This window comes from Oncorhynchus nerka, linkage group LG18 (assembly GCF_034236695.1).
Source record: "Oncorhynchus nerka isolate Pitt River linkage group LG18, Oner_Uvic_2.0, whole genome shotgun sequence".
Lineage (NCBI taxonomy): Eukaryota > Metazoa > Chordata > Actinopteri > Salmoniformes > Salmonidae > Oncorhynchus > Oncorhynchus nerka.
The window spans coordinates 71,174,634-71,197,384 of record NC_088413.1 but is presented as its reverse complement, the minus strand read 5'-3'; the positions used below and the strand labels follow the sequence as shown (position 1 = coordinate 71,197,384).

Here is a 22,751-nt window from a genome sequence, read left to right as displayed (position 1 = left end):
GTGTGTACATGGAAGTGATCACGTTTGTTTTAGACAGAATGTTTGTAAAGAGGTAATTACGAGGAAGCCAGGTACATTTGTATTAGCCAGGTGTTAGTGTTCTATTGCCCTACATATTGGTATGTTCCAGGAAGTGTACCGTAGGCCTGTTTTGGAGAGTAATTAAGTTCTGTTTTAGAATTCAAGTGGTTAGGCTCCTTGAGCCAGGTACACCCACAACTTGTAAGAGCTATGGAAGCTACAAGGTAAGCCTGTTTTAAGCTTAGTGCATATTATTATAATATATATTTTTTTACCTTTATTTAACTAGGTAAGTCAGTTAAGAACAAATTCTTATTTACAATGACTGACTAGGAACAGTGGGTTAACTGCCTTGTTCAGGGGCAGAACGACAGATTTTTACCTTGTCAGCTCGGGGATTCGATCTTGCAACCTTTCGGACGGTCCAACGCTCTAACCACTAGGCTACTTGCCGCATGGAGTTTGTTATTTTCTTTTGAGAAGTCTATTGTCTACCTGTTTTGTAAATATTCATCCCCGCTAGCACTATTGAACACTGTGAATAAATATGGACACCTTTGCACCAGAACTTTCGGCCGCCTTCTGAATATCTGCCCTTAAGACCGCATGCATCTCTCCGTTACCTGTTTCACACGGACATATGAAATGCTCGCTCTCACTATCCCAGTATCAGAAATGAGAAAACCACCACTGACATATATAAGCAGAGGTATAGAAAAGTACAGTGGATTTGTGATTTCTGGTTTGAAGGAGGGCTGGAGGAAGCAGAAACAGAGGCACACCAAAGCGAATGTCACAGTGTTACCTTGTTCAATACTACTACAGCATTGATTTTTCTGCAATTGAAATCCCAAATAGTCACCAAAAATATATATTTGGGATGGAAAAACACTTTCAGTGTAAACTAAGACTAAAACCAGATAAACTATGTAGAAAAGACAATGGAACTATATATATATATATATTATTTTTTTAAATAATATAATCTTTCAGAACTAGCAATCACCAAAATAAAAGCGAGACAGTCGGGGAGAATTGAACATGTAAAAAATAAATGTATATATAGTATTGATTTTGTTATAATGTTTGAGCAAAGAACACATCATTAGCCATGTTAGCAAAATGCTTAGAATGGCAGGACATTAGCTATAAAACTGAAACAATTTCTCTCAGCTCCATGGAGAAATGTGTAGAATCGCAGGAAATTGGCTTAAATATTAAAACATTTCCACTGACCAGTCATAAGTATGTATCTGTAACAATATCTATTTAGACTGAGAATACACCACACTGTGACATTCTGAGCCAGATAGAAACTAGACAACAAAGAAAAAATGGCAAAACTCCATCCATGCACATTGATAAAGAAACATGCTCTGCATAAGATCCTGCTTGCACTACAATCCCATGCATGTGAAGCTGAGTCTCTCCTCAGGGTTTACATCGTGAATAATACACGGAGCGTCTCCTACAGAAAGCGTCATCACCTTATTATCCTGCATTACATTGACCTGAGGCAGGGCAAAGAGACGCACAACAACCTTGATTAGTAACACGCCAAGTGTCATGCGATCATTGCTCTCTCAACACAATGAGTAGAAGCTGTGAAAAGGTACACTTGGTTAATTGTCAAAATGGTAAAAACATAGACCAAATCAAACAGGTCTACATAGGAATATAACATATAACATTCACACATAGCCTACAAGATATTGGCCAGACTTTCACCTGTGCCAATGTTTCTATTTCTTATCCTTTTTTGTGCACAATACATGTTTAATAAGCAAACCATGATACATGTTCCTACTTTACACAGTGAAATTAATGTATTGGTAACACACCCGAGGGACAAAAATGGTGCGTTATTCTTATGAGAGTTAACAACACAATTAATCACATTTCCTGCATGGGCAAAATTAGAATTATTTTCACATCTGACATAATTTAATCAAAAAACACAGACCTCAACTAATTCCGAAACAACAAATTCTCATTGGATTTGGATTTTTTTTGCCCAATTTCCATTTGTGCAATAATTTACTTAAGAGCTTTCTCTCATATCAATGTTCAGTGAGCGTACAGTACAATAACGTTTGCAACGCAAGATGTTTATTTCTGAAGACAAACCTTGATACATTTGCATGAAAACCTGGCCCAAAAAGTCTATATATTTATACGACTAAATAAATGACTACTCAGTCCTTAAAGTTCATATTCACATTCAATTCAAAGCCATTTGTGGCCATGATGATTTGGAATAAATCAAGCACTACCAGCTGTGAAGGCCCTGACTGGTCAGAGAGGTAAAACAGAATAGGCTGAAAGGTACAGTACCTCAGGACTCTTGCGATTCTGCATGATCTGTTTGTCTGTGTCCTTGCTGGCAAAGTATCTTGTGCATCCTCGATTCAAATACTAAGAAGACAAAGGAGAACACACACAAACAATTAGCAATCAACAAATAACGTAAGTGTAGACAAACCATATAAGCCAAACTATGTGGGATATGTTTATAAAATTGAGAGATATAGACGTCGGCAGAACATTTGACTTGAATGAGACTGACGACGACTTGGAACAAGAGAGTAAAAGTGGCTTATGTGCCAAGTGAATGAGGTAGCATTAGGGATAATAGTGCTTTTTCATAGCAGGTCTGGTCGTGTATACCTATCCTCAGCCAGTATCTCTGCTCTCTCAACTCCAGTATTGATGCTAATAAATTATTTGTTTAATTTAGTAATTAATTAATTTTGTAGAGTAACAATAAATTCAAAAAGAGTGGCATTGCTTTTTGTCATGTTCAATGAACTATCTATTATGTAAAAGTGGCTTCACGGTTGGCTTGGTTTTAATAGCTTTGAAATTAATTGCCTCTGTTGATGTGACTGTCTCCGTGGAGACTTGATATAATCGTACTGTGAAAAATACCCAAAACAACAACTATAGTTGTTGAAGCATTGTTATAGCGTTGTTTCGAGCGCAGGTGAAATTAACCAAAGAATTTAGGTAATCCCCTAACACCTTTAGTGTGTTAGTTCTAGAACACCAATCACAGTTCTATTACATCACAAATCCCATATTCACAAACATGCGCTTAGTTACACTGGGGGCTCAGCTGGAACAGAGAAATGCCTAACAAATACTAAGTAGGTGCAGGCTCTCTCCACTTTCAAACAAGTAACAGACTTTAGTTCGTTGGATATAGCACACATGACATCTCGTGGTCATGTAGAGAATAGCGTAACACTACTAACCAGACATAGGCCTGTATTTGGGTCAGTTGAGAACATGGTGGAAAGCCTCTGTTGTCTAGGACTACTTTTACACTATTTGGCAGTAAGATTATGTCAAGAGGAAAAATGAAGACAAAGTGATGCCAAAACTTTGGTGGTTTACCCAATAAATTACTGGAAGCTTGTAATATAGTGTGCAACTAGTTATTTGTATAGCATACAGTTAATTTGCCATTAGTCAGCACCTCTACACTAAATACTTGTCTCTGGGTGTGTGCCAACTCGTTACTTTTTAGTGGAAAATGTACAACTAAAAAATAAAAAAAACACTGGAAAATGTCCACCAATGACACGACTGACGATTCAATGGAGTTTTTCCATTGACACAATTTGCTTCACGGTGGAATCATTTGGCAGCGGGATCTGTGTTGTTTCATTAGGCAGGGAGAGGAACAGGCAACCATTAGGCAGAGAGAGGAACAGGCAACCATTAGGCAGGGAGAGGAACAGGTAACCATTAGGCAGGGAGAGGAACAGGCAACCATTAGGCAGGGAGAGGAACAGGCAACCATTAGGCAGGGAGAGGAACAGGCAACCATTAGGCAGGGAGAGAAACAGGCAACCATTAGGCAGGGAGAGGAACAGGCAACCATTAGGCAGGGAGAGGAACAGGCAACCATTAGGCAGGGAGAGGAACAGGCAACCATTAGGCAGGGAGAGGAACAGGCAACCATTAGGCAGGGAGAGGAACAGGCAACCATTAGGCAGGGAGAGGAACAGGCAACCATTAGGCAAGGAGAGGAACAGGCAACCATTAGGCAGGGAGAGGAACAGGCAACCATTAGGCAGGGAGAGGAACAGGCAACCATTAGGCAGGGAGAGGAACAGGCAACCATTAGGCAGGGAGAGGAACAGGCAACCATTAGGCAGGAAGAGGAACAGGCAACCATTAGGCAGGGAGAGGAACAGATGACCTCCCTCTCTCAAAGAACTCAGTGAGGCATGTGGAACAGGTCTATTTGCAGCACTCTTTCAAAAGGACTCATCCATCCATTCTCTCAACTTGGTATGCAAAGACTTGTCACTCTCTGGTTACACTCTTCAGTGATACACCGGTCGTGTTCTCTCTGTGTGTGTGTGTGTGTCTGACCCTGAAGCTGTCAGGGGAGTCAAGGTGCAGCTTCTGTCTGATGTCTTCAGAGGCTCCGGCACACAGCCTGTAGAAGATGTGGTAGTTCCTCTCCTCTTTACTCTGCATGCAGATCCTTGACTTTTCCAGCAGGTAGTGGGACACGAAGCCACCTACCACATTGTTCTGTTACACACACACACACACACACACACACATGCATACACACATAAAATGTGGGCAGATGAAGCAACAATTAAATTGGCCAACACACTGCAATGCATTACGTACATTGAATTTGACCAAAATACTGAAATTCCTTAGGACGAAAAAATGTTTTTCCACTGAAAATGATGGCTAACCTTTTCATTGAAGTGGATTTCCACAAATTTTCCAAAACGACTGCTGTTGTTATTCCGGACTGTCTTGGCGTTTCCAAACGCCTCTAGCAGGGGGTTTGCTGAAATTCACAAGCACAAAATAAGTATTTGGGATCTCTTCAACTTTAGAAGAGAAAGTATGATTAGGAAGTTATATGTTAAATCCTACCTTCAACAATTCTCTCATCAATATCTTGCCCGGTGCCGTATGACGTTGTTAAATATCTATGGGATGAATGTCAGATGAAGACTAACAACAATGCTACAGTATATGAAGTTAATGTTTGGACATGAGGTATACTACAGAAAACATGGCTTACTCATTGACACCCAATGTCATTGTACACAACATGCTAAGTTTGGTTAAAGGTAGAATCAACTAGATGACATGGCAAAGAACTGTAACGCTTCACTCACACAGTTACACAATGTATTATGTGTATGTGCTCTTCATGCAGATTCAAAGTGGTAGCTACAGGACTAGGGCTGTTACGGTGACCATATTACCCCCAAAACGGATGTCACGATTCATGACTGCAGTCAAATTTCACCTGACCGTTGAGTCCCGGTAATCTACTCCTATGTGCGCTGAATGGCTCTGATACGTTGGTATTACCCAACTCGCTAACAACCACCAGGTCGGTATTCAGTGCTCCATTGTCTCTAAATCACTCTGACATCAATGCAAATATAATTGAAAATCACATCAAACAATTATCAAAACAGTATTAATCTTTTGAAATTCACTGCTATATTGTTTGACCTGTGATCAATCAACTTGAAGAAAAAAGTGCAACAGGTTGAAACTGAGTGGTGTTGGGTTTTCGGAGAATATGAAATATACTTATTCATGTCACTGATGGAGTGCTGAGGTTTAGAGGGTCTACACCAGAAGTTAACGGTTATAGGAGAAAGGTATATAGTGTGTGGAACTAAGCTTGGAATGTGTTGAGTGCAGGGAAGCCATGGATTAAGATGGAGGGGGGTTGAGGTCAGGTCACCTTATGGGAAAAATAAAAAGTATACTAGTGTCCTGCCTAGCAGTAAAGAACAATGTTTGTACAGACGGGTAGGAGGGGACTCAGCCTATGAGGAACGGTTAAATATCAGTGCTTGTCTGAACGCAGCTGTACTGACCCTCTGGGAAGAATTAAACTTGGTTAAGCTTTCATAATGTCCGTTGAGTGTTTTACTCTGAGAATTAGAACAGTGGAAGAAATGGTTGTTGTGGATCTTATTTCAATTCCAAACAACAAAATGGACAGCTTTCTCAAAGGTGATTATTAATTCAAAACATTTAAGTTGCCGCATGTAGAACACCCAGACCCATATTAGAGCTTATGCACACGTCTATAGCCCAAGCCCGAAAGAAAAGCCTGAATTAAAATAATGATTGTGCCTTTATACAATACATAGCCTAATAGACTACCGCATATTACGCAATGTAGAAAAACATATTTAAGATGTCTTCAGTACATTTGGTCTAGCCTATACAGGGCATTCGAAAAGTATTGCCAGCAGCATACCACCCTGCACACCACTGCTGGCTTGCTTCTGAAGCTAAGCAGGGTTGGTTCCGTTCAGTTCCTGGATGGGATACCAGATGCTACTGGAAGTGGTGTTGGAGGGCCATTAGGAGGCACACTTTCCTCTGGTCTAAAAAAATATCCCAATACCCCAGGGCAGTGATTGGGGACACTGCCCTGTGTAGGGTGCGGTCTTTCGGATGGGACGTTAAACGGGTGTCCTGACTCTCTGAGGTCATTAAAGATCCCATGGCACTTACCGTAAGAGTTAACCCCAGTGTCCTGGCTAAATTTACAATCTGGCCCTCAAACCATCACGGTCACCTAATAATCCCCAGTTTACAATTGGCTCATTCATCCCCCTCCTCTCCCCTGTAACTATTCCCCAGGTCGTTGCTGCAAATGAGAACGTGTTCTCAGTCAACTTACCTGGTAAAATAACAGATAAACAAATTTTAAAAATTCAGACATGGACTTTTACCACATTTTGTTGTCTTATTCCAAAAAATTGATAGTCTCCCCCCCCCATTAATCTACACACAAATGACAAAGGTTTTTTAGAAATGTTTGCAATGTATTAAAAATACAAAAGTATTTGGACCCTTTACTCAGTACTTTGTTGAAACACCTTTGGCAGCGATTACAACGTGGAGTCTTGGCACACCTGTGTTTGGGTTTTATCTCTCAGTCTTCTCTGCAGATCCTCTCAAGCGCTGTCAGGTTGGATGGAGAGCATCGCTGCACGGTTATTTTCAGGTCTCTTCAGAGATGTTTGATCGGGTTCAAGTCTGGGCACCAGCTGGGCAACTCAAGGACACTCAGACTTGCCCCGAAGCCACTCCTGTCTTGTATTGGCTGTGTGCTTAGGGTCATTGTCCTGTTGGAAGGTGAACCTTCTCCCTAGTCGGAGGTCCTGAGAGCTCTGGAGCAGGTTTTCATCAAGGACATCTCTGTACTTTGCTCTGTTCATCTTTCCTTCGATCCTGACTAGCCTCCCAGTCCCTGACTCTGAAAAACATCCACACAGCATGATGCTGCCACCACCATGCTTCACCGTAGTGATGGTGCCAGGTGCCCTCCAGACGTGACACTTGGCATTAAGGCCAAATAGTTCAATCTTGGTTTCATCAGACCACAGAATCTTGTTTCTCATGGTCTGAGAATCCTTTAGGTGCCTTTTGGAAAACTCCAACCGGACTGTCATGTGCCTTTTACTGAGGCCTGAATGGTAGACAGCTGCAGCGATGGTCCATAGAGGAACTCTGGAGCTCTGACAGTGACCATCGAGGTCTTGGTCACCTCCCTGTCCAAGGCCCTTCTCCCCCGATTGCTCAGTTTGGCCGGGTGGCCAGCTCTAGGATGATGGAGGCCACTGGGTTCTTGGGGATCTTCAATGCTGCAGAAAAGCTTTGGTACCCTTCCCCAGATATGTGCCTCGACACAATCCTGTCTCGGAGCTCCACGGACAATTCCTTCAACCTCATGGCTTTGTTTTTGCTCTGACATGTACCGTCAATTGTGGGACTTTATATAGACAGGTATGCCCCTTTTCAAATCATCTCCAATCAATTGAATTTACCACAGGTGGACTCCAATCAAGTTGTCGAAACATCTCAAGGATGATCAATGGAAACAGGATGCACTTGAGCTTCATTTTGAGTCTAATTTTGAGTCTAATTTTGAGTCTAAGGGTCTTCTGTTTTTATTTGCAAACATTTCTAAAAAACGTTTTTTCTTTGTCATTATGGGGTATTGTGTGTAGATTGATGACGGAAAAAAATATAATTTAATATATTTTAGAATAAGGCTGTAACGTAACAAAATGTGGAAAAAGACAAGGGATCTGAATACTTTCCGAATGTATTGTAGCACAAAACAAACTCAAGTAATCGCCTTTGAGTATGGACTGTAATATTATACATACTGGAAGGACTGGTTACCGTATGCTAAGCTCCAAACTTTCTACCCATTAGTCTGGGAGAACACAGGCCTATGCGATGCTGTTGGTACATTGATTGTTCAGGGCGGCTTACAGAGTAGGCTAGTTAGCCTATATTACAGTGAATTTGTATTTGATTTTGGATAGTCTAGTAATAAGGAATTTCCATAATTAATAGGCTGACATTACATTTAGCTACAGAATGTCTCGCCACCGTGCGTTTCCATCTCCTCCTCTCTCTCCTTCATTCCTTTCTCCAGCATGCAGCGAGGGACTGTCAACAGTTTAATGACATTTGTTTTGTTGTGAAAACATGTTACTATCGATGTTCCCAAATAGATTTCACTTGGTTTCCCAAATTAAGCACTGGGTAGCTTCAGGAACAGGGTTGGAGAGTATATACCTAGGATAGGATAAAGTAATCCTTCTCACCCCCCCCTTAAAAGACCTAGATGCACTATTGTAAAGTGGCTGTTCCACTGGATGTCATAAGGTGAAAGCACCAATTTGTAAGTCGCTCTGGATAAGAGCGTCTGCTAAATGACTTAAATGTAAATGTAAATGGAGAGCCCATGGCATGCAGAGTTTGGGCAGAACATCACCTGTCGCACAGTGAGAGGCTGGCTGCTCCTCAAACAGTGGTTGATGCGTAGAGTGAAATAAGGGTTCTTATAACCCCAGACATTTCTATATGCAATCACTTGTGAAAGTAGAATTTTGATGGTTGCCACTAAAAAGAGGATGGTTTCAGCTTTCTACTGCTACTATATGCATTTCTTAGCTACTAATATTAAGCACATTGCTCCACTGTAAAACCAGAGTAGCATACACGGCATGATTGAAAAAGGAACCGGGAAGGCACAGCCTCCATTCACTATTCAAGTGCATATGGACGACATGTATTTTTCCCCCTGCCACTGTTTCTGCCCATTTGATAATGGGACATTCTAAATCAAATTTCATGCCTTTACTAATATAAGATTAAATTTCTTTTTTGCAACTTTTTCAAATCATAAATATAGTTCATTCATGCAGCCCCAAGGTTTGTATAATTCACAACTAACGTTTCCAAATAACCCAATCTAGCATATAGGACCTATTTCAAATAGCCACTTCACTCGCTGGGGAATAGGAAAAATATCCATTCTATTTCATTCAGCTAATATCAATTATTTGTAACTTTTTGTATTGTTTGTTGGTTTGGCAATGCCACTGTCAGCCAGAAAAACATGCTGAGAAGGATTATTACCACAGCAAGCAAGGTACTTGGAGTCAAACAGACAGGCCTGGATGAGATCTTTAAGGTCAGGGCCCTCCGTAAGGCTCACAAAATAATTTTAGACCCAAGCCACCCCCTGTACCTGGACTTTGAATTACTCCCCTATGGGCGCAGGTATAGGGCACCTCAGCAGGAAAAACAGAACGAGACAATAATTTGTGCCAGGTGTGATATCCCTCCTAAATAGCTCGGGCGAATGTTCCCATTGACCCTGTAAGGCCAGCAGGCTAGTCTTTTCTTCTTTAAAAAAAAAAAAAAAGTTGTATTTCTTATTTCTTACTATTATTATTTTTTATTGGTGCGTAACTGTTACGAAAGTTGTATTGTCAATCTTGTTTTGTATTTAAACGCCACTTTAAATGTGTACATGACACTGCAACAACATTTCCCCATGGGGACAATAAAGTCAGAAAGTAAGGTATATTCTTCTTACTACAAAATCATAATATAAAATAAATGACACAGGATTTATAAGCATATCTTGTCTGCTAAATGAACTAGATATTGGATATATTGTGAAAGTGTGTGTTAAATTGATTTATTAGTCTATTTTTAAATGTAGATGTTCCAAAGGCACCCATCTGCTGCTTGTATGAGTGGAGGCCTGGAGATGCTTAACATGTTTATGTTAATTAGCGGTCAATTACCGTGAGCCCGGCAGTCATTTGCATGACAGTTACCAGCTGACAAAGTTTCATGACCGTCACAGCCTTATACAGGACCAAAACATTGGCAAAGTTTAGCCTCGAGCTTAAGTGTTCTAAGTTGTTGTGAAAATTGCCCCAGTGTTTACTTTGTGCATGCAATGTAATCTTGTTGAGTCTACCTTTAAGATTAGTATGGTTTTCTGTAATAATTAACACAATCATAGTGGTCCTTTAGCCCAAACCTGAGGACAAACTTGGTATTTTCTGTCTTCCCAGCCCCAGATTCTCCAGACACTACGATAGACTGGCTCATCTTCAGGACTCTCATGTCCCGGTAGGCCTTGTCCGCTGAAAAATCATCAATCATGCAACGGACATGATGCTTTGACAACACCTAGCCTTAATTGAAATGTAACTCAAATATAGCCATTGCTTTAAACAGACTATATTTATGTCCAGAAACCAGGCAGTATAGCAGCCATTGTTGTAATAATAGATATGTGCGCTCACCGATTGCGTAGACGTGAGGTGGTAGAGTGCCCAGGGACCGGCCACGATAAGACTTGATGGTCTCTGGAACGTACAGTTTGGGGATGTCATAGTAAGGGTTCACAGCAATCAAGATGTTGGCCACGTATGTCTGTGTTGTTACAAAAAAAATCATCACATTAGATAGAGCAGTGGTTCTTCACCTTTTTCAGTTACTGTACCACCAAGTACATGTTGCTTTTCCTGCAGTACACCCACATGAATTTTACCAATCTATGGTCTCATGAGTCTTCTCAAGTACCCCTTGTGGATAGGCCAAGTATCCCAGGGGTCCTAGTTCCTCTAGTTGAGAACCACCGACATTTTCACAACTTGATGAGAAACTAGGCCTATGACCACCAGATGTCTCTTACAGGAAGAGAGAGGTTCATCTTCAAGGCCTAGGATTAATGTACCATTGATTTGGAATGTCTTACATAGATCTTGTCTTTACTATACCGAACTCGGACGTTGTTTAAGAGCGTGCCTTCATTCAGGTACATAAGAGAACCTGAAAGAAAAACAAAAGTCGATCGTGAGGAAGCATCCTTTAAAAAGTTACATACACAAACCTTAAGTCCATATCAACTTGAGGATAAAGGAAAGTTGTTTACATTTTAGTAATTTAGCTGATGCTCTTATCCAAAGCAACTTACAGGAGCAATTACAGGAACAATGTGCCCTTGATCAAGGGCACATTGGCTGATTTTTCACCTAGTCGGCTCAGGGATTTGAACCAGCAACCCAACGACCCAATGGCCTTAACCACTAGGCTAACAGGCTGAGTACAAAATACATTTTGAAATATAATTATTCAATATAATAATTCAATTATTGCACCCACACTGCTCACGTGCGCCAACGAGCGTCTGCGTTGCCAAGGGCTAAAATAGAAGTCACTTCTATTTGTGACACAGATTGCGTTGCAAGTCCTGCCTCTCCCATCTTCTCATTGTTTTTAGAAGAAGGCACCCACGTGCCATCTCCTCATTGGTTATACCCATGTGGGTGACTGAAAAATGAACGGGGTCAGTGGCGATAATGCACCTAATTTATGAAACTTGCCAATCGCAATATAAAGTCAAGAGAAGAAAAAGCCTAGGAGGAGGAAAGATGACTAGAAACGATTCGGTTGACCGTTTTGTGTGGATTAATTGGCGTCGTAGAGGACCTTGTGCATTTCAGGTAAAATAACAACTCAAAGTTTATATCCCAGGACAAATGAGCTAGCAACAGCAAACTAGCTAAATAGGACAAATTAGCTAGCAAGTGAAAGCTAGCTAGCTAAATTACCATAAATGTTTAATGCTTTTCGACCTGTCCCTAAATTAACGTAATTGTTTCAGAGTTTGTTTTGATATTTTCACCGGCGTGTCGTGATCACGTTTGGTTAGGGGGGACAAAATAAATGTATGCACGATGGAGCACAATGGCGCACGCGTGCAGCCGGTTTGGTTTCCGTGTAAGTTGTGAGTATGAACTTACAGTTGTCCTCCATATGTTTGTTGACGTCTTCCTCAGCAGGGAACACTTTGTTCATAGGAGCCAGAAAGATCTGCAACATCAAAAGCACTTCTGTTATACTAACATTAACATCTAAACATTCTCATGAGAAGTCTTGCACTAATTGTCGTGTATTTGAATAGCCAGTCCATTTAATCATGTCTCATAAGGGCCTACTGAAAATGTTCTACTTCAACCTGGTCATTAGCAACGCATTAACATAGTAACAAAAATCAACGTTTGAGTGTTTGTTGTCAAGTTCATCAATTAAGTCTCTGATATTCTCCCAGTAGGCTACTATACAGTCTGAGGCAATGGCAAAACATTGAAAGGAACAAGCTGCTTGTGAGAGAAACAATGGGAGGGACATGGCAGGCTGATAAATAATTTGGTGGGAGGGAAACAGGATATGAGCTGTGTGTGTGTGTGTGTCTGGCTAGTGCTATGAGTTTAGATTCGGCTCTGTACTGTTACTGTGGGAACAGAACATTATTTACAACACCCTACACACACCATGACAGGCCTAAACACACCCTCCTGCCCAGTACATTTTATGAGTGTGTGTGTGTCCCCCACTGGCACAAACAGCATGTACGTGAAAATAAGCTTGAGCTTTTTGAGCCACAGCACCTAGCTGCCAGCCCAAACAAAAATGGGTACAAAACTCCCCGCTAACAAGACATAGCCAGGATACTGCTCTGACAGAGAATTATGCTGGGCAGAGCTGTGGCTTTAATGAACTCAGTGAAATACACTCAATGAGCCCCTGTATCCCTTAGTGACTGGTCCAGGGCCTGTTTTGCTGTTAACCAGCTCATAACGGTTTCTGGTCAAATTAAAATAAACTATATATAATACTGAGAGTCGATGTCCGAGCCCCCAACGGATATCTAATTAGCAGAAAAAAAAGAAGAAAAAAACAGTTCCTTACAAATCTGTCAATTAAACTGGAAATATCTGTGGTGGAAGGTGACAGAGATAGAGCGGTGTTTGTCAGACAATGAGACATCCCGAAAAGCAGTATTCTCACAAAATTGTCTGTAGCGTTCAAACTGTTTGGCCTACAAGGTATTATAACCCCTTTATGGAAGGGTGAGACTCTCACAAACACGATTTGCTCTACGACCCCCACAAGCATCTTGGGACTCATCTGAAGTCGGTACAGCCGATCTGCCAACTTCTGTCTGTAGTCCAAACAGTTTTCCAATTCCTCTGTGGAAAGGTGAGACTCTTGCGGACATATCAGTTATTTTTCTCTAGGACGCCCACAGCCCTCAAAAGACTCGTCTGAAGGTCCCCTACTACCAGCTGAATTTTTTTTATGGAAGTATACATATTATGGAGACTGTTTAGTGTCAGAAATGTATTTAACATGTACAAAATTAATACATTCCTGATATCTCTCAGATACAAGCCATACAGTTCAGAACAAACTTCCTTTAGATTTTTTTTTACCTGTTGTTCCATGTAGTGAATCTGTTATTCAATGCGTTTGTATGGGCTAATAGCAGTAAGGCCAAATCAACATGTATTAAATAGATTGTATATATATCTATGGAGATATATATACACACATACACACACATTTCAAGGAGTCTTGGTATGACCTTAAAACAATTCCATATAGCTTAGTAGAATCCCCCCTCCCACAGACAGGGCTTAGACTGTAACAGGTTAAGGATAACTATAACCAGGGAGGGCACTAAGAGTTCGCTAACTAACTACTCTGCTGTTAGCTTGCTATACACCATACAGGCTTTTGTTGTTGTGAATATCAGGCTCATTCAGTGAAAGCAATGCACTGGGGAGTGACCTAAGGTGTAGTGCAACAGGTGGCTCCTTTTCCTCTAATGATCTTTCCCTCCCAGTAACACAATCACCACACCTGCTGCTCACATGACTTATTGATTGCCTATGTTAGTGACACTGGTACAACGCAGGGCTGTTTTACATGCTCTCATATTGCTTACGTTTGACATATTATCGGTTTATACATCTCTGTAATTCAGGTTAGGGCTGGGCGATATAGTTTGTGATTTAGAGTGATATTTCAAAATGCCTGTATCACAATTATCCAGTTTTATTTTATGAGCATTTATGTCCATTAGTTCTCATGGCTTTTTTCTCGTCTCCTTCACTCCTCCTGCCCATTCACTCACTCACACACACACACACACACACACACACACACACACAAAGCAAAACAAAGATGAGATATCACTTCTTCCTCTCTGATGAGCAGTTTCAACACACCATTTGCATTTGAGGTTTGTCCAACAGAAAAATCGGTCATATGGACACAAACACATTAAAATAATGTCTCACTGTAATAGAGAAGTTAAAAAAGTTACCGATACCCTTTTTATGTCTCAACTCCTCAAAGTGTGCACAGAGTAGACAATATTAAAACAGGAAAATCAATGATTCTAGAAAGTTAATACTCAGTTTGTCGTACGCGGCATTGCGGTACTACATAGTGCTAGCAGCATTTTAGCTAAAGACTTATACTAGCTGTCTAGTCTTTTATAAATGTGCAATAAGCATAAAACAATTATATAAGGAATTGGCAACTCGTTCCCATTCTGAGAAATAAGATGGGCCACTTGATTTCAACATTTGAACGAAGTGGACAGGCTAGCATGCTGTTCAAACAGTTGGAGACAGACAGAAGGGTGTGTTCATAACAATTCAACTGTTCTTCCTTGTTAGCTAGCAAACAGATCCAAGTTAGCTAAAACTTCAAATATAAAAAGATTAGCTGGCTACTTACTAGCACATGGTCTTGTGCTTGAGAGATTTAATTTTCTATAATGCCTGCTACAAGAAGTTAGTCATTATTAGGGAATGTGCATTATGGATGGTTAGATTTGTAGCAAAAATGGCATTTTCATAGACTGACTTAAAAACCAGATCAATGATTGAAAAAAAGCAGAATTTTTTTTTATTAGTGGGTCTTATGGTTGTGGAAGGCTTATATTTAGCCTAGGTATAATTTCATGAGCCATGAATTCATTACATTATTGCTGATTGAAATGTGGTATATTTGACCTTTAAAATAGTACAAATCAAATCAAGCTTTATTTAAATCAAATTTTATTGGTCACATACACATGGTTAGCAGATGTTAATGCGAGTGTAGCGAAATGCTTGTGCTTCTAGTTCCGACAGTGCAGTAATATATAACAAGTAATCTAACAATTCCCCAACAACTACCTAATACACACAAATCTAAAGGGGTGAATGAGAATATGTACATATAAGTATATGGATGAGCGATGGCCGAGCGGCATAGGCAAGTTGCAGTAGACGGTATAAAATACAGTATATAGATGTGATGTGAGTAATGTAGGATATGTAAACATTATTAAAGTGGTGTTATTTAGCATTGTATAAAGTGACTAGTTATCCATTTATTAAAAGTTGCCAATGATTGGGTCTCAATGTAGGAAGCAGCCTCTCAAAGTTAGTGATTGCTGTTTAGCAGTCTTGAGATGGAAGTTGTTTCTCAATCTCTCGGTCCCAGCTTTGATGCACCTGTACTGACCTCGCCTTCTGGATGATAGCAGTGTGAACAGGCAGTGGCTCGCGTGGGTTGTTGTCCTTGATGATCTTTTTGGTCTTCCTGTGACATCAGGTGCTGTAGGTGTCATGGAGGGCAGGTAGTTTGCCCCCGGTGATGCGTTGTGCAGACCGCATCACCCACTGGCGAGCCAGGCAGTTGAGGGCGGTGCAGTTGCCATACCAGGCTGTGATAAAGCCCGACAGTATGCTCTTGATTGTGCATCTGTAAAAGTTTGTCATGGTTTTGGGAGACAAGCCAAATTTCTTCAGCCTCCTGAGGTTGAAGAGGCTCTGTTGCACCTTCTTCACCACACTGTCTGTGTGGGTGGACCACTTCAGTTTGTCTGTGATGTGTACGCCCAGGAACCTTCTACCTTCGCCACTACTGTCCCTTCGATGTGGATAGGGGGGTGCTCCCTCGGCTGTTTCCTGAAGTACACGATCATCTCCTTTGCTTTGTTGACGTTAAGTGAGGATGTTTTCCTGACACCATGAGTGCCCTCACCTCCTCCCTGTAGGCTGTCTCGTTGTTGGTGGTGATCAAGCCCACTACTGTTGTGTCGTCTGCAAACTTGATGATTGAGTTGGAGTGGTGCATGGCCACGCAGTCGTGGGTGAACAGGGAGTACAGCAGAGGGCTGAGCACACACCTTCGTGAAGCCCCAATGTTGAGGGTCAGCGAAGTGGAGATGTTGTTCCCTACCTTCACCACCTGGGGGCAGACCGTCAGAAAGTACAGGACCCAGTTGCACACGTCGGGGTTGAGACCCAAGGGCCTCCAGCTTGATGATGAGCTTGGAGGGTACTATGGTGTTGAATGCTGAGCTGTAGTCAATGATCAGCATTCTTACAGATGTATACTTTTTGTCCAGATGGGATAGGACAGTGTGCAGTGTGATGGCGATTGAGTCATCTGTGGACCTGTTGGGGTGGTATGCAAACTGAAGTGGGTCTAGGGTGACCGGTAAGGTGGCGGTGATATGATCCTTGACAAGCCTCTCAAAGCACTTCATGTTGACAGAAGTAAGTGTTACGGGGCGGTAGTGATTTAGTTCAGTTATCTTTGCCTTCTTGGGTACAGGAACAATGGTAGCCATCTTGAAGCATGTGGGGACAACAGACTGGGAAAGGGAGCAATTAAATATATCCGTAAACACACCAGCCAGCTGGTCTGCGCATGCTCTGAGGAATCAGCTGGGGATGCCGTCTTGGCCAGCAGCCTGGAGAGGGTTAACAAGTTTAAATCACGTGTCCGTGACGTGGCTGTTTTTGTAGTCCGTGACTTCCTGTAGACCCTGCCACATACATATCGTGTCTGAGTCGTTGAATTGCGACTCCACCTTGTCCCTGTACCGGAATTTTGCTTGTCTGATTGCACATTTAAGACATGGAATGCAGCGCAATGTGCTTCACAGAACAAAACTAATTTTAAAAACTATTAAAACAAAAACTATTTACTGGACAAACATGAGGATAAAAAACAAAAGAATAAACAAAACTGAATGATTAAAAGCAAAATAAATAGTGTTTTAAGATATTTTTAATATGTCCACAGTTTTGGCTCCCCTCAGGCAGGCTATTCCAGAGGCTGGGGGCATAATAACTAAAGGCTGCCTTTCCATGCATCCTGGTTCTAGGATAGTTAAAAGGCCTGTGCCAGAGGACCTGAGGGACCTACTGGGTCCACAACTTAAAAGCATGTCTGACATATATTGGGGTGCACAATCAGTGATTGATTTAAAAACCAATAGAAGTATCTTGAAATTAAGTTTAAAAACTCACAGGCAGTCAAGTCAATGCAGAGACCTTAAAAGCGATGTAAGGTGTGCTCTGTCTGGTCTTGGTCAGTACCCGTGCTGCATCATTCTGTATGTTTGGTAGTTGACCAATATTTATTTTATTTCACCTTTATTTAACCAGGTAGGCTAGTTGAGAACGAGTTCTCATTTACAACTGCGACCTGGCCAAGATAAAGCAAAGCAGTTTGACACAAATAACAGAGTTACACATGGAGTAAAACAAGCATACAGTCAATAATACAGTAGAAAAAGTCTATACACAGTGTGTGCAAATGAGGTGAGATAAGGGAGGTCAATAAATAGGCCATGGTGGCGAAGTAATTACAATATTGGAATTAAACACTGGAATGGCAGATGTGCAGAAGATGAATGTGCAAGTAGAGATACTGGGGTGCAAAGGAGCAAGATAAATAAATAAATGCAGTATGGGGATGAGGTAGTTGGATGGGCTATTTACAGATGGGCTATGTACAGGTGCAGTGATCTGTGAGCTGCTCTGACAGCTGGTGCTTAAAGCTAGTGAGGGAGATATGAGTCTCCAGCTTCAGTGATTTTTGCAGTTCGTTCCAGTCATTGGCAGCAGAGAACTGGAAGGAAAGGCGGCCAAAGGAGGAATTGGCTTTGGGGGTGACCAGTGAGATATACCCGCTGGAGCGCGTGCTACAGGTGGGTGCTGCTATAGTGACCAGTGAGCTGAGATAAGGTGGGGCTTTACCTAGCAGAGACTTGTAGATGACCTGGAGCCAATGGGTTTGGCGACGAATATGAAGCGAGGGCCAGCCAACGAGATTGTACAGGTCACAGTGGTGGGTAGTATATGGGGCTTTGGTGACAAAACGGATGGCACTGTGATTGACTGCATCCAATTTGTTGAGTAGAGTGTTGGAGGCTATTTTGTAAATTACATCGCCGAAGTCGAGGATCGGTAGGATAGTCAGTTTTACGAGGGTATGTTTGGCAGCGTGAGTGAAGGATGCTTTGTTGCGAAATAGGAAGCTGATTCTAGATTTAATTTTGGATTGCAGATGCTTAATGTGAGTCTGGAAGGAGAGTTTACAGTCTAAACAGACACCTAGGTATTTGTCCACAAGTAGTGGAGTAGTAGTGGAGTTTGTCCACAAGTAGTGGAGTAGTGATGCTGGACAGAAGGGCTGGTGTGGACAGCGATCGGTTGAAGAGCATGCATTTAGTTTTACTTTGTAACGTTTATCGTCGGAAGGAGACCAAGGTGCACCGTGGTAAGTGTTCATGATTCTTTAATTACTCAGAACACCAACAAAAAAGAACAAAAAGAATAACGAACGTCATGTTCTGCAGGCTTCACAGAGCTAACAAAAAACAACATCCCACAAACACCAAAAGGAGAATGACAACTTATATGTGATCCCCAATCAGAGACAACGATAAACAGATGCCTCTGATTGGGAACCACACTCTGCAAAAAAAGATAAAAAGAAATAGAAAACATAGAAATAAAGAAACTAGAATGCCCACCCTAGTCACACCCTGGCCTAACCAAAATAGAGAATAAAAGCCTCTCTATGGCCAGGGCGTGACATACTTGCATGTAAGAGCAGTTGGAGGCTGAGAGCAGTTGAAGCTCGTCTGGAGGTTAGTTAACACAGTGTCCAAAGAAGGGCCAGAAGTATACAGAATGGTGTCGTCTGTGTAAAGGTGGATCAGAGAATCACCAGCAGCAAGAGCGACATCATTGATGTATACAGAGAAGAGAGCCGGCCCGAGAATTGAACCCTGTGGCACCACCATAAAGACTGCCAGAGGTCCGGACAACAGGCCCTCCGATTTGACACACTGAACTCTATCAGAGAAGTAGCATTTTCCCTGTTTTTTGCCCAAGTGGGACGCAACCATCCCCTATACCATAAGAAGTTAAAAACACATTCTTATTTTCAATGACGGCCTAGGTACAGTGGGTTAACTGCCTTGTTCAGGGGCAGGACGACAGATTTTTACCTTGTCAGTTCGGGGATTCAATCTTGCAACCTTACAGTTAACTAGTCCAACGCTCTAACCACCTGCCTCACGAGGAGCCTGCCTGTAACGCGAATGCAGTAAGAAGCCAAGGTAAGTTGCTAGCTAGCATTAAACTTATCTTATAAAAAACAATCAATCAAACATAATCACTAGTTAACTACACATGGTTGATGATATTACTAGTTTATCTAGCGTGTCCTGCGTTGCATATAATCGATGCGGTGCGGATTCGCGAAAAAGGACTGTTGTTGCTCCAACGTGTACCTAACCATAAACATCAATGCCTTTCCTAAAATCAATACACAGAAGTATATATTTTTAAACCTGCATATTTAGCTAAAAGAAATCCAGGTTAGCAGGCAATATTAACCAGGTGAAATTGTGTCACTTCTCTTGCGTTCATTGCACGCAGAGTGTTGTAATTGTCATTATTACAAATACATTTATTTCTTATTTTTAAAATTTTATTTAAAAAAAAAAAAAAAATCGGTCAATTAATCGGTATCGGCTTTTTTTGGTCCTCCAAAATCATAATCGGTCGACCTCTAGTTGATGCACTCAAAATCTGTAGCAACTTCAGAGGTAAGATAGTGTTAATGCTTTCAGTTCTACCCTGTGCTATGGGCAACATGGTTGTAAAAAAATACAGAGCGGTGATCAGATAAAGCAACATCAACAATAGAGAATGTCTAAAGCCCCATGGTAATAACCAGGTCCAGTATGGCCAGTTATGGGTGGGCTTAGTAACATGTTGGATAAAGTCCAAAGAGCTCAAAAGATTCATAAATTCATGGGTTTTGGTGTCAGTCTCTTTGTCAACATGTATATTAAAATCACCCAACAATGACTTTATCATAGTTCAATGGCAGACAAGGACAATAGACAACAGTTCATTGAAATCAGTAAAGAAACATGGAGCTATACACTGGGGGGCTGTTTTGCGGACACAGATTAAGCAGGATCCTTGACGAAATTCCAATTTTAAACTGGATTATCTGAAATTGCATTTCTCAGACATGGTTTAAAATAGTCTCAGACTTGCCCTTGTCTAGATTTAAAAAGTCTGATTTCCAGAAGGACAATTTAGAGTTAATCTAGATCTAAGTGAAGGCTTAAATTAAACCTGGCCAGAGACAGGCTTAACTTCAGATTAATGGATGTTGGCCGCCAGGTTGACCTTGGCAATGGAGGAGAATGGATTACCTGGACTATTTCAATGAAGATCAAAAAGCACCACCAAGGCCAGACAGAAGGGCAGTTATAGACATGAGCAAACTAGCGCCAAGTCTAGGTCCAAGAGGCTACTAAACAGTTTCTACCCCAAGCCATAAGACTCCTGAACATCTAATCAAATGGCTACCCAGACTATTTGCATTGTCCCCCTCTTTTACGCCACTGCTACTCTCTGTTGTTACCATCTATGCATAGTCACTTTAATAACTCTACCTACATGTACATATTACCTCAACTAAGCGGTGCCGCCGCACATTGAATCTGTATTGATACCCCCCTGTATATAGTCTCCACATTGAATCTGTACCGATACCCCCCTGTATATAGTCTCCACATTGAATCTGTACCGATACCCCCCTGTATATAGTCCCCACATTGAATCTGTATCGATACCCCCCTGTATATAGTCCCCACATTGAATCTGTATCGATACCCCCCTGTATATAGTCTCCACATTGAATCTGTATCGATACCCCCTGTATATAGTCTCCACATTGAATCTGTATCGATACCCCCTGTATATAGTCTCCACATTGAATCTGTACCGATACCCCCTGTATATAGTCCCCACATTGAATCTGTACCTTCGATACCCCCCTGTATATAGTCCCCACATTGAATCTGTACCGATACCCCCTGTATATAGTCCCCACATTGAATCTGTACCGATACCCCCTGTATATAGTCCCCACATTGAATCTGTATCGATACCCCCTGTATATAGTCCCACATTGAATCTGTATCGATACCCCCTGTATATAGTCCCCACATTGAATCTGTATCGATACCCCCTGTATATAGTCTCCACATTGAATCTGTATCGATACCCCCTGTATATAGTCTCCACATTGAATCTGTACCGATACCCCCTGTATATAGTCCCCACATTGAATCTGTACCGATACCCCCTGTATTTAGTCCCCACATTGAATCTGTACCGATACCCCCTGTATATAGTCCCCACATTGAATCTGTACCGATACCCCCTGTATATAGTCCCCACATTGAATCTGTACCGATATCCCCCTGTATATAGTCCCCACATTGAATCTGTACCGATACCCCCTGTATATAGTCCCCACATTGAATCTGTACCGATACCCCCTGTATATAGTCCCCACATTGAATCTGTATCGATACCCCCTGCATATAGTCCCTACATTGAATCTGTATCGATACCCCCCTGCATATAGTCCCCACATTGAATCTGTATCGATATCCCCCTGCATATAGTCCCCACATTGAATCTGTATCGATATCCCCCTGCATATAGTCCCCACATTGAATCTGTATCGATATCCCCCTGCATATAGTCCCCACATTGAATCTGTATCGATATCCCCTGCATATAGTCCCCACATTGAATCTGTATCGATATCCCCTGCATATAGTCCCCACATTGAATCTGTATCGATATCCCCCTGCATATAGTCCCCACATTGAATCTGTACCGATACCCCCTGTATATAGTCCCCACATTGAATCTGTACCGATACCCCCTGTATTTAGTCCCCACATTGAATCTGTACCGATACCCCCTGTATATAGTCCCCACATTGAATCTGTACCGATACCCCCTGTATATAGTCCCCACATTGAATCTACTGTATCGATACCCCCCATATAGATATCCCCCTGCATATAGTCCCCACATTGAATCTGTACCGATACCCCCTGCATATAGTCCCCACATTGAATCTGTACCGATACCCCCTGCATATAGTCCCCACATTGAATCTGTATCGATATCCCCCTGCATATAGTCCCCACATTGAATCTGTATCGATATCCCCCTGCATATAGTCCCACATTGAATCTGTATCGATATCCCCCTGCATATAGTCCCCACATTGAATCTGTATCGATATCCCCCTGCATATAGTCCCCACATTGAATCTGTATCGATATCCCCCTGCATATAGTCCCCACATTGAATCTGTATCGATATCCCCCTGCATATAGTCCCCACATTGAATCT

General features: G+C 41.7%; 1 protein-coding gene across 5 annotated transcripts in view; it reads right to left on the bottom strand.

Moving 5' to 3' along the window:
- Positions 1–22,751, bottom strand: part of LOC115146398 (unconventional myosin-VI-like) — a 120,431-nt gene that overhangs the window by 72,543 nt on the left and 25,137 nt on the right. For 3 of the 5 annotated variants that reach the window (XM_029688444.2, XM_029688442.2, XM_029688441.2), the window contains exons 3-11: positions 12,168–12,237; positions 11,120–11,193; positions 10,665–10,794; positions 10,397–10,502; positions 4,933–4,988; positions 4,746–4,843; positions 4,405–4,569; positions 2,356–2,436; positions 1,509–1,532 (exon numbers count right to left, since the gene is read on the bottom strand). In XM_029688444.2, the coding sequence (XP_029544304.2) occupies positions 1,509–1,532; positions 2,356–2,436; positions 4,405–4,569; positions 4,746–4,843; positions 4,933–4,988; positions 10,397–10,502; positions 10,665–10,794; positions 11,120–11,193; positions 12,168–12,237 (804 nt within the window). The remainder of the gene's footprint in view (positions 1–1,508; positions 1,533–2,355; positions 2,437–4,404; positions 4,570–4,745; positions 4,844–4,932; positions 4,989–10,396; positions 10,503–10,664; positions 10,795–11,119; positions 11,194–12,167; positions 12,238–22,751) is intronic. The other 2 variants (XM_029688445.2, XM_029688443.2) reach the window with 1 other exon arrangement.